We start from the raw sequence: 13,190 nt of genomic DNA, 5'->3' as shown, positions 1-13,190 counted from the left end.
TGCTCCATCCCGAGCACTCGGGTGTGAAGCTGTGTCCCAAGGCCAGGGGATGGGCAGACACAGCCACAGTGGGGCTGCACACCCACCCCAGACCCAGSTGGTGGCACTTGGGCTGCTGTCCATCGCAGAATGATGGGACAGGACCCTGTATCCCCCAGGGGCTGCGCTCTCACAGCCCTGACCGTGCTCTGCAGAGCAGTTTGAACCTCTCCCAGATGCCACAGAGCCACCACTGCCACCACGCGTGTCCCTGCACAGCCTGAGCCTTCCCCTCCTGGGGATGCTCTGATGCCTTGTGTGGTTAATGGGGATGGGGCACCCTTGTCCCTCGGGCGTCCCCATGCCATCTATCAGCACTTTGTCTCTCTGGAACACGCAGGTGCTGCCTCTTTGCTGTCTCAGGCTGAAAGCAGGRGCCATTGGTGACCTCCTGGCAGAGCAGTGAGTGAGGGACACCCCCAGCCCCTGCACTCTGGGCACTTCASAGATTAATTTTCAGATTTAGTCATTTCAGGTTTAGCCATTTCAGATTTGGCTGAACCTGAGCTCTGGTGCAAGGAGGGGAATGTAAGGCGWCTGATCTCTTGGTACAGGGCATCATTGCATGGATTCGCACAAATAATGTACATTTTTAGTTGGTGCTGGTGTCCCACCCTGCCCCAGCACCTCCCTTCCCCAGCTGCTGTGACAAAGRGTCCCTTCAGATTTCACAAAGGGAAAATTTAGCAGAAAAAAAATGCAATTTTGTTTTTTCTCATTAGAGGGCAGCAAYAAACCCAACCGGGAAAGGAGGAATTACCATTACCAGGATGTACATCCCAGTCTGCTGGGGTGAGCAGGGGAAAGGTGATGGTGCCCACTTGGGCTCCAACGCTGCACATTTCCTTTCCCAGCGAGGCAAGGCTCTAATGGTTTATAATCTGTATTTTATCTCCATCCCCTTTTTAATTTTGTAGATAACTTGAACTCCAGAGTGAAATGCTCAGTAGAACCCAGGACAGAAATGAGCTCTCAGAGGGTCCTTCAGGTGGCAGAAAGCTGAGTGGGAAACAGCACCAGGCAGCACACAGGGAACAAACAGAGACCCACTCATTTATTGTCAAAAAAACCTCAAACTTTACTTGCGTTTCTCTCAATAAATAATTTACAGTATTTACACGCGGTGACACTCCCGGGGGTCTCAGCGCAGGGAGGAGCTGGGGGGGGGCCTTTCCCAAATGCCCCCCCTTTGCCTATGTTTTTTTTTTCATTTGTTTGTTTCCAAGTATCGGGTCCTTCTTGGCCACGCTTCACCTTTAACCAGAACTGGGTCAAACACAACCAAAATAAAGTGCTTCACTGTTTGCTTYTAAAATAGGGATACCCCAACCACCTCACGCCATCGGCCACCACCGCAGCGCCCACCTGGACASAGCCACACCATAACAGGACTTTCCTTGGATGGAAACTGCCCCTAAAGCACAGCATGTCGTGCTGTGGGGTGATTGTTTTATAGGAAAGGGAGGKCCTGAGGGAATTATTGACCTGTTGGCACGCTGTGGCTGGGCCAGCTCAGGCAGCTTTCAAGGCAGCATTGTGTGCTCAGAGGGAGGCTGTGCACAGCTGCTTTTAGCTGTGGGGTAACAGCAAGAAATTAAAGTYTCCTCTTTATCCAGAGAGAGATTTTGGTGTTTAAAAGCTGTTTTGAATTTCTAGGGAAGATTAAAAATTTGTTATCTCTAGGACAAAGAAAACAAAAGGTCCAAATCAGCCTGGCTGAGCATTAGTGCATTGGGAAATGAAACAGTCCTGTGCCGTGGTCCCCTCAGCACCTCCAAACTGTGATATYTTTATTCCAAAATCTCCCTAAAACAGAGTATCTGGGGCACCAGCAAACAAAGCAAGGAGCAAAGTAGTAAACACATCTTTTTGTTTCTTTTCTTTCCTTAAACATTTAAAAACCAATTACATCTTTTCATCTGTACAGTCACACAAGATCAATGCCAGGGCTCTAATATATTAAAGAGACAATATAAATTACATCCATCGACACAAGTTTGCATTTCTCTGCTGCTTTACAAACGGAGCTCTAGAGCTGTAAGGACACAATGAATAGTCATGTTCAGTATTTACACCAGGCTGCCTCTTGGCACCAGTTCAGACTGCCAAACCTAGCCTGTTCCCACCWCTTTTGGTGCTAGCTTGTCTCATCACGCCCAGAGACCTCCCTGGAGAGCAAGGAGGTGCCCCCAAGWGTGACACGTGTTTTGGGGCCTTTTTCTGGGAACTTCCCCCTGAGGAAAGGCAGGGAAAATCCACCAGGAGGTCCTGAAGGCGCAGACCAAAGGTGGTCTTGATGTTTGTTCGATGAGCGATGGGGTGAACCACAGAGGAACTCAAGARAGGAGGAGAGGGGCAGCACAATGTGGTGGGGGAAGGAGATCATTGATGGTTTCGAGGCGGGGAACAGACATTTGGAGGCAGCTGGGGGGGTCCTCTGCTGCATCCCGTCTCCTGGCTGGATTTCTGACATTGCCCCATTTCTGATTCAAGCCCAAAAGGGCTTAAGGTGCAACTGGTCTGCAATGGGGTTGCAAGTCGCRGCCCCAGGATGGGGAGCAGAGCAGAGACCTAGCAGCAAAAAAAAAAGAGCACCACGCTCCTGCTCCATCCCAGGGCTGGCCCAGGCCGAGCCACGGGCAGGGAGGGACTGAAGGAGGTGCAGGTGGGGTCTCCCACTGAGCAGCCACCCTGCTGCCAGTTTCAGGGGACCAGAGAACGAATGGTGTGAGGAACTCATCCGATGCTGGGTAGGAGTCGCAGAAACCGCTTGAATACTGGCCAGGTTTCTCCCGTTGCCATYGAGAGTCCGCAGTGGGTCCAGGCAGAGAGACAAGGGAGACAGGAATAAAACAACTGAGTGAATCAGCCAGATGAACTGGCTGGAACAGGGGATGCCTCTGAACCACGGCAAACGCAGGCCAAGGCTTGAGGAACGTGTCCTCCTTCCACCCAGAAGGTGCCTGGCACCAGCAGCCAAGCCAGCGTGGGATCACTGCCCACCATTTCAGCCCCTTGCACCGCCTTCTGCAGCAACAGGGTTGTGGGCAGAGCAGRACGTGCCCCAAAAACAGAGCCTGGCCTTGGTAAGCAGGACACCCCGCCCTGCTGTGCTGGCCAGGCWTGGTTCTGTCCCACACCGCTCCATGCCCTGCTCGTGGGCTCTGCTCTCTGCAGACAAAGCCACGTTCACACACGCCACTGTCACAGTCACCACGAGCGTTTCTGGGACCGGGGCAGCGCTGTCAGGAGAGCAGCTACAAGGGTTCCCCAGCACCCACTYGACAGGGAGCACGAGGAGGGGCAGGTGAGGAAGGTCCAGACAAGGAACAGTCCAGCAAAAACTCCTCACTGGTCCCGCTGGCAGCACGTTCCTCCCAGGCAGGAGCTGGGAACGCGGAGGACTTGCACCCAGGCGAGAGACTGAGGTCTGAGGACAACCCGTGAGGCTCTGATATCCAACCTCCTGCTTTCCAGCACCTGCATCTCATCCCTGGTGCCCTCCTGCTGCCCTCTTCCTGCTCTCCAGAAGGAGCCAAACTCTATAACAAGCACAGCCAACACAAACACAGCAGTGCTACCCAGAGGGCGGGATGCGCTCCCGCGGGGGCCGTGTTGCCCGGGGACAGGTCCCGTGTCCTTTCATAGAGGTGCAGCTTGTCYTTGTTGGAGTGAAGCACCTTCACGTCCTCGAAGGCATAGTAAGCAGCCAGCATGAAGTTGACATCCCCCGTGGTGAGGAGGTCGAAGACACAGGACTGGAAGTAGAGGTCCTCCACGGGCAGCTTTTCCCTGCACTTGGCCGTGGCCGTCTCGTAGGTGAAGGCCTCGGGCGGGGCGGGCAGGCTGGGCCCCTTCCTCCGGGCACGGCCCTCGGTGGCCTGAGCCGAGCGGACGGCCTGGAAGTCAATCTGCTGGTTGAGAGGACAGCCACGGAGGCACAGGTAGAGGCCCTGACTGTCCCGGTCCTCCACGGCGTTGACCACCTCCTCGGGCATGCGCACGGCGAAGGTGAGGTAGCGGCCCACCTGCCGCACCACGATGGTGGTGCCGATGTACTTGGCCTGGATCTCGATGTGCTGGCCCGACACCTTCTCCGTGATCTTCAGGCTGTTGGCTCCGTGCTTGTCCCCTCCGTTCTTGGAGCCGTCCACAAAGGCGGCAGGGAGCTCGTCCATCTCTGCCTGGTACACTTTCTGATCCACGCACTCCTGGAAGCTCTTGAAGATGATGGTGAGCTGTGGGGGAGGAATGGAGCATGGTTACAGCCAGTGGTGACCACCTGAGAGCACACAGCCACAGCAGCAGCAGGGTGGCAGGTGGAAGGGCTGGATGGTCAGCCCGGACAGGAGTGACCTTCAGATCATGGGCAGCTCCTTCACCCTAAGAAGAGGCCCTGACTTTTAGCCACCAAGAAATGGTCATCCCGCTCCAGCAAAAGGATGAGGACACCGTGTACAGAGCCAAGACCCAGGGGYTGGACTGAAGGCACCACCTGGATGTGGCTGTTATCTCCAGCCCTATTCAGGAGCTCCGTTGCAGCTGGAGCTGGGTGGAGCAGCCCTCCTCGCAGGCCTGTGGCAGCATGCCYGTGCACGCAGCGCTGCCTCGCCCCCGGGGCTGGCAGATGGCACAGGGGATGAGCCCTGACTCCCTCCGAGGCGGTGGAGCTGCTCCTCCGACTCCCATGACATTTACATCCCAAGGGCTGGACCAATTTGTTTCCCTAACAAATTGCAGACCAACGGGGATTTYTCCCATGGGCCCTGAAATGTGTGCTGCTCCACATCTCAACCCCACAAGTGTTCAKCGTGTCCCAGCAGGATGGCCCTGCCAGGGGTGACTTYGGGATGACCTTGGCAGTRCTGGGTTAATGCTGGACTCGATCTTAAGAGGTCTTTTCCARCCTTAATGGTTCTGTGAYACCAACAGAGCCCAACATGCCTCCTCACCCTGGCCGGGCTCAAACACGGGCCCTTTGCCAGAGGAAAGACCTCACAGTGCTGCCTTTTGGAGAAAGACTTGAGGAGGAAAATGAGCAGAGTTTGCATGTACGAACAGCACAAACTACACTTCCTATTTCAGCTCTTGCACCTTTCTGCCCAGGAGGGAGAAGTGGCAAAGGGGACCTCCTGCCACATGGCCCCCATGAAGGGGGAGGCTGAGATCCACCCAGAGCGGGACAGGGCTGCATGAGAGGGCAGAGAACACCAAGAGCTCCAAGGAGCTCCCATCCTTCCCAGCAGCTCACAGCACTCCAGCCATGACACAGCAGCGCTTCCCACAGCTCACGCTGCAGGTCTCATGACTAATCCCTCCTCACCACAAACCCGAGAGGCAGATAAGGAGTGAAAAGGCTCAATTAAGATGGTGATCCTGCGATCCCAGCAGGTCCTGCAATCATTAAGGACCACTTCCCTCAAGCCAGACTTCCTTGCAAGCTTCAGCAGGTTTTGATGTCTTTTTTTAGTGGGGAAGGACTTTAGAGCATCAGTAACTATCTTTGAGGGGGTTTATCAAGGACAGGTCAGAACCTCAATGCCAATTCCAGTTTAGGATTAAAGGGTGACACGCAGAGCAGAGAAGCAGCCCCTGTCCTACATATGCTTCTCTCCTCTCTCCCCACACACAGGGAGAAGCAGAACTCCCAGACATGAYGGGACAGCACATTTCCCAAAAGCAAGCAGATGCCTCCTGCTGAGCCTCGTTTTTCTTCAGCACAAAAAGCATCCCATTACCTCTAGAGCCCKTGCACCAGGGGCAGCACACCAGCTCCTCAGGCCCAGGTCCCTCCTGAAGCTGAGGCTGTGACACACGAGCCCTGCTGTATCACAGCAGCACTTATTCACTTGGGTTCTCTGTGTTTGCCTCGTACCTTCAGGATGTTTATTTAGTCCATCAATGCACCTCTAGAACTGATTGTTCCCCACAAAATGTCTTGACTTGGCTGCAAACCACAGAGACAATTACAAGCCTGGATAGAGGGGAAGGCAGTGTGAGGTGCTCAGCTTCCTCCAGGCTTTTTTCCTACAAGCTGGAGACTCCCTGGAGAGCGGCCCTGGGTTTCCTTGGGCCTTGGGGGTCCCTAAAAGGTGGCAACATCATTCCTGATCTGACTGTTCACAGAATCTGAAGTCCCAAGATGTTAATTGCAATCCCTGGCTTGGCTATGAAGGTCCCCTGAGGTGGAGCACCTCAGCCTGCTCACTGTGATGGGGCTGGAAGTGCTCAACAAGAAACCACAGCCCATTTCACTCAAGGCTGGGGACAAAATATCGGATGGACACCAATATTTAGGGCCGAACACTCCAATTCATAGGATCTCATGCTCTGTCTTACCCTCCCCAAGGAGATGTGTGAATGGGGGATTCATGGAGGAAAGAAAGGCTGCTCTGAAGCCCCTCACGGGGACAAGSCTCACCTTGCTGGTGGCGGTGGCCGAGGAGCCGGGCAGCACGGGCGTGTTGGTGACCTGCACGTTCAGGTAGTTATTGTCTATGAGCGGCCAAGCCCCCTGCACCTTGCAGGTCTGGAAAGTGTCCGTGAAAGTCCTGAGGTGGGGGTCCCCGAAGAGCCCGCAGTGCGTGTAGTTGKGGGCGGCCGAGTGCTTGTGGAAGCTCTTCTCGTAGTGGCAGATCTCGGGGCTGTCGGAGCGCTCCTGGCTGTCCCCGGGCGGCAGCGTGCGCAGGCGGGGCTGCGACGTGGGGCCATCCTTGGAGCAGTTGTGCTGCACCATSAGGTCGTCGATGCCATGCACGGCCGAGTGGTAGGCCAGGTCGCCCCTGCAGGTGCGGGCGGTGCGGCGGGTGCAGTGAGCGTACGCCCGCAGCGCCGTGCAGAACTCGGGCGCCTCCTCCGCGCCCGCGTGGTGCGAGCCCGACGTGGCCGCCCAGAACTCAGAGTTGCACTTGAGGATCTTGCATGGAGATGTCACTGCGGGAGGGGAGAACATAGTGGGGGGTCAGGTCAGTGTCAGCTCGGCCAACTCTGCCCCCGTGCAGGGGCTGCGCCCTCCTCCCGCSGACCAAACCCATGACACCGGCCCGGCCGCGTGACGGGGCCTCGCTCGCCAGACGTGACCCTCTCACATGACCCAACTCCCATGCATCAAAGCCAAAGAAACCGACAGGATCTACCCCAATTTAAGGCAAAAAGGGAAAGAGCACCCAGCCCTTAGATGCGTGATCATGGGGGGAAACCATGGTGTGGAAGAATGGGACATATTCATAAGCAGYGATAAGGGAGGATCATTAATGCGGCGGGAAATGCAATGGGGTTTTTAATGCCTTTTTAGGGTTTGACATTCTAAGCTCTGTGCTGCATGAGTTACTGGGCGCTGTGTCTAGACTGAGCTCTACCACCAAAAAACTCTTGCTTGCTCTCTTCCTTTTCTTCCTTTATGGGTTTGGGGAAACTGGCACGACTGCTGTGCCCAGGTGAAAGCAGGACCAGTGGCATGACCCACCCTACAGCACAGCCAGAGGCCACCCCTCCATCCCCAGTGCTGCAGCAGTGACGGGTGCAGCATTCACCCGAATCCCCRTGCCTCCGGAAAGGAGCGGGAGCCAAAAAAATCCTCTTCCTTGACGTCTGTGCGGCTCTGCCCAGCCCTGGGAGCCCGTTCCCCACCACGGCCCGCTGAGAGAGAACAAGAGRTGGAGGAGAAAAACCGGCACAGCAGGTGCGGGGATGCCAGCAAGCCCCCGCCTCCCCTTCCCACCCGCCGTGCGCTGCCCAGGCGGAGGCGAAGCCAGAGGCTGCAGGGCCTTTGCTGGGCTCAGCTGCAGTCCTGGAGCTTCCTGGCAAAAGAAAATTCAGATCCTGTTTTTTTTCCCCCCCCTGCACAATGTCTGCTCCCTGGGGCAGTGTGGCTTCCCCGGAGCAGACTTGAAAGCAGCTGTGCAAAAGGCACATGGCCATAGCTGAACGTCGCAGACACTACTCTGCCCCTGCCAATGTGGAGTCCTGCTGGGTGAACCCAGGCTCACACTGCTTAAAATTCATGGCATTTTCCTTCCTCTCCTCTTAATCGACCCCCTCGGAGCGCTTGGAAACAGGATGGGCTCAGGCACAAAAGGCAGCAGGAGGAGGAGAAGACAAGCACCACCATTTCCAGATGCTTTCCTGGTGCCTATTGCAGGCGTACCCATATATTCCTGTCTYGGGGCTTGTTTAGAAGGAGCCTGGCAAGGCATCTGTGCCAAAAGCATCTCAGAGCTGTTTAGAAAGAAAGTTACAAAACCCAGTATTGTTTCAGGGAAMACAGTATGTTGGAGTTTTAAACATCACAGCGCTGGAAACCTAAACAGAGTTGGTGCTGGAAAATCAGAAAGGGAGACTGAGACTATAAAACACTGAGCAGTTCGGCTGTGAGAAATAAACCTGTCTCCTCTCTGTTTCCAAGAAGAGTGAAGTGCAAATAGGAAATGGTGACAGGTTCCTCACAGTTTTAAAATTCATGTTTAATAAACGCAGATGCTAGCAACAGCACTGAGAGAACCGGGAGCTGTTTGGTCTTGGCAGCATCCCACTTAAACCTGCAAGAAGCTCTGTGGAAAGCCTTTAACTCRTCATTGACCAGAGGTGACTCAACAACAAGGTCCTGATCCGGGACATGGGGCTCACGTTTCTGCTAAGTCTTCTGCATGTATGKGTCAAATTTAAAGATATTTATTATTTCATATCCCTCTTTTGTTCATCCCGGGAGCGTGGTTTTCCAGGGCTGCTGAAACAGCACACGGGAGTGTGACCAGTGCCACCACTGCTGGTTATCCCAAACCCCAGTGGCATCAGGCAATTAAAGTCATTGCTCTCCTAGCAGTTATGCTARTGAACAGCTCGAGGATGCCTTGGGGTTGCATGTGGCAGAAGGTGCTGTCGCTGCAGCCAGACCTGCACAGCTCCAGGAAAAGCCGGGGGACACATCCCTGGCCACGCAGGAGCCACACACCCCACGGCTCAGGAAGGCAGCAGGATGCACTACACAAAGCACCCCACCCAGCCAGCAGCTTGTACTGCACAGAGGCGATTCTTTTAGCAGGAATAAACCCACAGCCTCTTGCTTTTTAAGGACTCGCTTAATTCACCTGAATGAGGACAGGCAGGCGTGAGCTGTGGCAAAGTGGGGGCTGCTAAGAAGCCCCAAAACCCAGTGCCGGACCCATCCCCCTGCAACCCTGCCCGGGGTCACGCGTGACTTTATAAGGCACCGAATTAAAAAAATCCCGACCAAACGGCGAGCAGGGAAGCCCATCTCCTTCCTCCCAGGGCCTGAAGGGGGAGCGTTCAGCTCTAAGATGTTATCGCTCAGCTTTTGGCACCGTCCCCTCTCGCCGTTCCGCTCAGGGCCCCATATAAGGCCACATCTCCAAATCCAGGTGCCATGGCGCTGGGGCGCTGTGTGAGATCACAACCGGCCTTTCCCATGGACATTTCCCCAGCCAGGCTCACGGTAAATCCTTCCTGCTGCTGGGGAGGAACCAGCAAACTGCCTGCTCTGAGGAGAGCAAACACGACCCTTACCCCTCCCAAGCAGCCCTGCCTCGTCCCCTCTGGCAGCGGCTTTGGCATGGTGGTGCAGGCTCATTTGTACCCGGGCCAAGAAACAATGTTTATTCAATTTCGCATAATCTATTTTCCATCCACTCACAATGGTTCTGTTTTTCARCCACAGATGACTTAGCATGGAAACAAATCCCTCTCAAGCAGGAACGCGGCGAGGTTCTCCCGAGATCTGTGAGACATCCCCCAGGTCTGGGTGATTTTTCTCAGCCTTCATCTCTTAGACAGGTGACTTCAACCCCTCCAGGCCACCTCCCAAACTCCCCATGATCTTCTTTCCCATGCAAGCCAGGGAACAAAATTCACTTTGTTAGCTTGAAACCACCGGTCTCAGAAAGTTAAAGTCAAAAAACAAAAAAAAAACAGAAAACCACCATGACTAGGACAGCTCCCCTGCATCCCCCGTTTGTTCAGGGACACTTCCCGTGGGGACTCCTGAGGTCTGTGCACATTGAAAAACCACCCCGCTCCTCGGCGGGCTGTTTCAGGAGTTTATCACCTTTACAAAACACGGGTCTCGGTTCTAAGTGGATTTTATCTGACTTCATTGTAAGGACATAAAAAGAACCAGCAATTTTCTCCAAAGCAGTAAAAGGTCCGTTAGTAACAAGTGTGTTTCCCACAAAGATATTTACACAYTGCAATCAAGTTCCTTGTCAATCCTCCAGATAAGCTAAACGGTTTGCACTTTTAAGTTCTCGCTGGAAGGTGTTTGCCCAGCCCCACCATCAGCCCTGTTTCCTGCACACCCCGACAGGCAACAGGGATAAAGGACACGCTCACAACTCTGCCGAGGTCACCCTTTTTGGGAGAGACATTGCACTGAGCAGGCAACCAGATATGAGCTTTTCCTGAGCTCCTGATTTGGAAAGCACGTGAATTATTTAAGAATATTCGTTAAAATCCACACTCAACGTACAATTTTTACTTACAACAACAAAACCAAAAGATTGATTAAACTAAACAGAAGAGTTTCTTATATCAAACATCTCAATACAAAACAGAAGGAGAAACTGCACACAATGGTACCCCAGAATCTTCTCTGCAATTACAAATACTTCACTATCATTCTACTTTAAAAGCAYAGCTTAATATTTGTTTTACCCATTACTTTCTCCCAAGTAAAGTGCTCCTCCATTCAACAAGAATCCCATGAACCACCAAACACACACAYTCAGGGTTCTGGGGTGTCACCCAACCCCGGTTCTACGGCTCTGCCCTCACCACTGGTACTTTGCATTGCTCAATGTCAAATTAAGTGTTCAAACATACACACGCATCTAACCTTAACAGCATTTAATTATCGGTGCTGCCCTATTCTCCCTTCAGCTGGTGTCAAGTAACCTGGATTTCATTTACCCAAATCACGCCTTTTCAGAAAACTAGCACAAAATCAACATTTCTTCTAATCTCCTGTAATTCCTGTAACCAAGAGAATTACTGGAAATTAATTTCAGCAAGCAAAAACTATTTCTTTTAAGATTGAAGATCTTTTAAGACTTCAGAGTCTTTCAAGACTTTTGAATGCATGTTCACCAGACCTGTTAATTTTGAAGTGTTCACTGCTGAGCGATGTTTTTTAATATCCTCTTGGTTCCTAACGGGCTGGAAAGTATTTCATCACCCACATGTGATGCAAATACATCATCCCGCGTTTTTCCAAATACACGGATTGAAGTGTAGATGTGCAAGCCTCACACAGGCAGTAAAGGGCTTTTTTGGAGAACACAGTAAAGCCTAATTACCTTTGGCCTCAGATCTGAGCACCCAGACTTAGGCTCCTAAACACATATTTATTTAAGTAATCTAAATAAACATATTTATGCTGACACCTCAATAGGAAAGGCACGATTCTCCAAGGTGCTAAATACCAGCAACATCTGCCAGCCTCAAGGAGATGTGGGTTGCTCTGCTCTCAGGTGGACAGCAGTCACCACCAGCATGAAAACGACCCCAGAATTTAAAAAAAAACMAACAACCAAACAACAAAACAYGCTGCTCCTTAAAAACATGGCACAAGGGATCACKACCAGCAAGGTATCAGGAGTCCAAATAAAAATTGAAGTAATGCACATTGTGTTTTGCATCCAGCCCCTCATGCTGTCCCTGTTTCAGGGGGTGTCTACATGAGCCATCCCACATAGTGGCCATGCTGGACCCACATCTCAATGTCTACAAGGGCTGTGAGATTACATATAAAGAAGGATTTTTTTTTTTTCTTTTTTACAATTAGGGCGCTGAAACACCGGCAGAGGCTGCCCAGAGAGGTGGTGGGTCCCCCATCCCGGAGACATTCACGAGTTCCCTGCCCATGGAAGGGGGGGTTGGACGATGTGACCTTTTAAAGGTCCCCTGCAATCCAAATCATTCTGCGATTCTATTTTATGACACGGATCAGCCGGCGCCTTGTCACACCAGGGAGAGAAAGGAGCAGCTCGGTGCAGCTCTGATGGATGAGATGTCACGGGCAGGGACAGCTTTCCCCCAACCCCACAGGGCACCGTGGGGCGAGCCAGACCCAAGGGCCACCTGACCCGAGCCTGCTGAAAGGATTTGTGCGAGAAGACAGCGCCGGGCTCTTCCAGCGACCTCCTTTGAACTGTTAATCAAGCACAATCTTGCAGAATAATAGCCTGGTTATTATTGCCTTGTTTGCATAACAAAGAGGCCCAATAAAACTGATTTGACTGTGCTCAGAGGGGGTGTGAAAGATCAGCCCTGAGAAAAGAGCTGCAGGAATGCAGCAAACTGCTCCAAAGCCTCAACCCAGGAAGAAAGACAATGCAATTTGCCATCAAGAAAAGCCCAATAGACCAATAAATTACCCATGTGCAAAGGGATTAGATCAGGTTTCAGTTGCACTGAAGTGGGGGGAGGACCGGGAGGAGCAAACTGAAGGAGAAAAATAAACCTGACTCTTAAAGAGCTGGGGCTCATATTTTGTAAGGGTGTGAGTGGGGAGGCTGGCTCTGAGGGGCCACCTTCCACTCTGCGGCCGGGGTTTTGTGCTCATTTCCACCGGCAAAAGCAGCAGATGCATTAATCCAGGCAAAGGCCCTACTCGTGTACGATAAAGTGACTCTAGATGCACCCCAGAGCACACCTCAAAACATGCAGYGTCCTTTAACCCCATCCTTGTCTTGCTCAAGAGGATGCTGGGGGAAGAAGAAACAATTCCTTGAAGTCAGAAGAGGGACACAGATGGAATTTTCTCGTTTCAGCCCGTGTCAGTCGCTAAAGCATCCATCGGACCTGCCACGGCCAACTCCTTTTTGTCCTCAGACCGAGTTCACGGCCCCCCATGTCTCCTGTGCGGGCGTCGCAGAGACACGGGACAAGCCCAGGCAGGAAAGCAGCAGAGTCAGTGTCTTGAGAGGCACAGAACCAACTGCTGGATGCTGCGAAGAGCCGTGATGGCTCCTGTCACTTAGTCAGCTCTTCTGGCTCCAGACCCGGCTCTCGGCCGCCCGGCATGCTCCGCGCCAGCCAMGGCAGCTCTCTCAGCCCCCAGCCAGCACGGCTGCTCCAGCTCATCCCTGTCATGGATGTTATCCATCCCGGTGACAAGGGTGAGCAGACACCGGCGGAGA

The 13,190-nt window shown here is 53.0% G+C and overlaps 1 protein-coding gene across 1 annotated transcript in view; it reads right to left on the bottom strand.

The window, feature by feature from the left end:
* Positions 1–1,088: 1,088 nt before the first annotated feature.
* Positions 1,089–13,190, bottom strand: part of RGMA (repulsive guidance molecule BMP co-receptor a) — a 25,406-nt gene continuing 13,304 nt past the window's right edge. The window contains exons 3-4 of the mRNA XM_057365808.1: positions 6,461–6,972; positions 1,089–4,277 (exon numbers count right to left, since the gene is read on the bottom strand). Of these exons, the coding sequence (XP_057221791.1) occupies positions 3,582–4,277; positions 6,461–6,972 (1,208 nt within the window). The 3' untranslated portion in view covers positions 1,089–3,581. The remainder of the gene's footprint in view (positions 4,278–6,460; positions 6,973–13,190) is intronic.

This window comes from Malurus melanocephalus, unplaced genomic scaffold, assembly GCF_030028575.1.
Source record: "Malurus melanocephalus ecotype Western Australia unplaced genomic scaffold, MMel_1.1 scaffold_58, whole genome shotgun sequence".
NCBI classification, from domain to species: Eukaryota; Metazoa; Chordata; class Aves; order Passeriformes; family Maluridae; genus Malurus; species Malurus melanocephalus.
The sequence above is the reverse complement of the archived record's forward strand: the minus strand, read 5'-3'. Positions and strand labels throughout refer to the sequence as shown.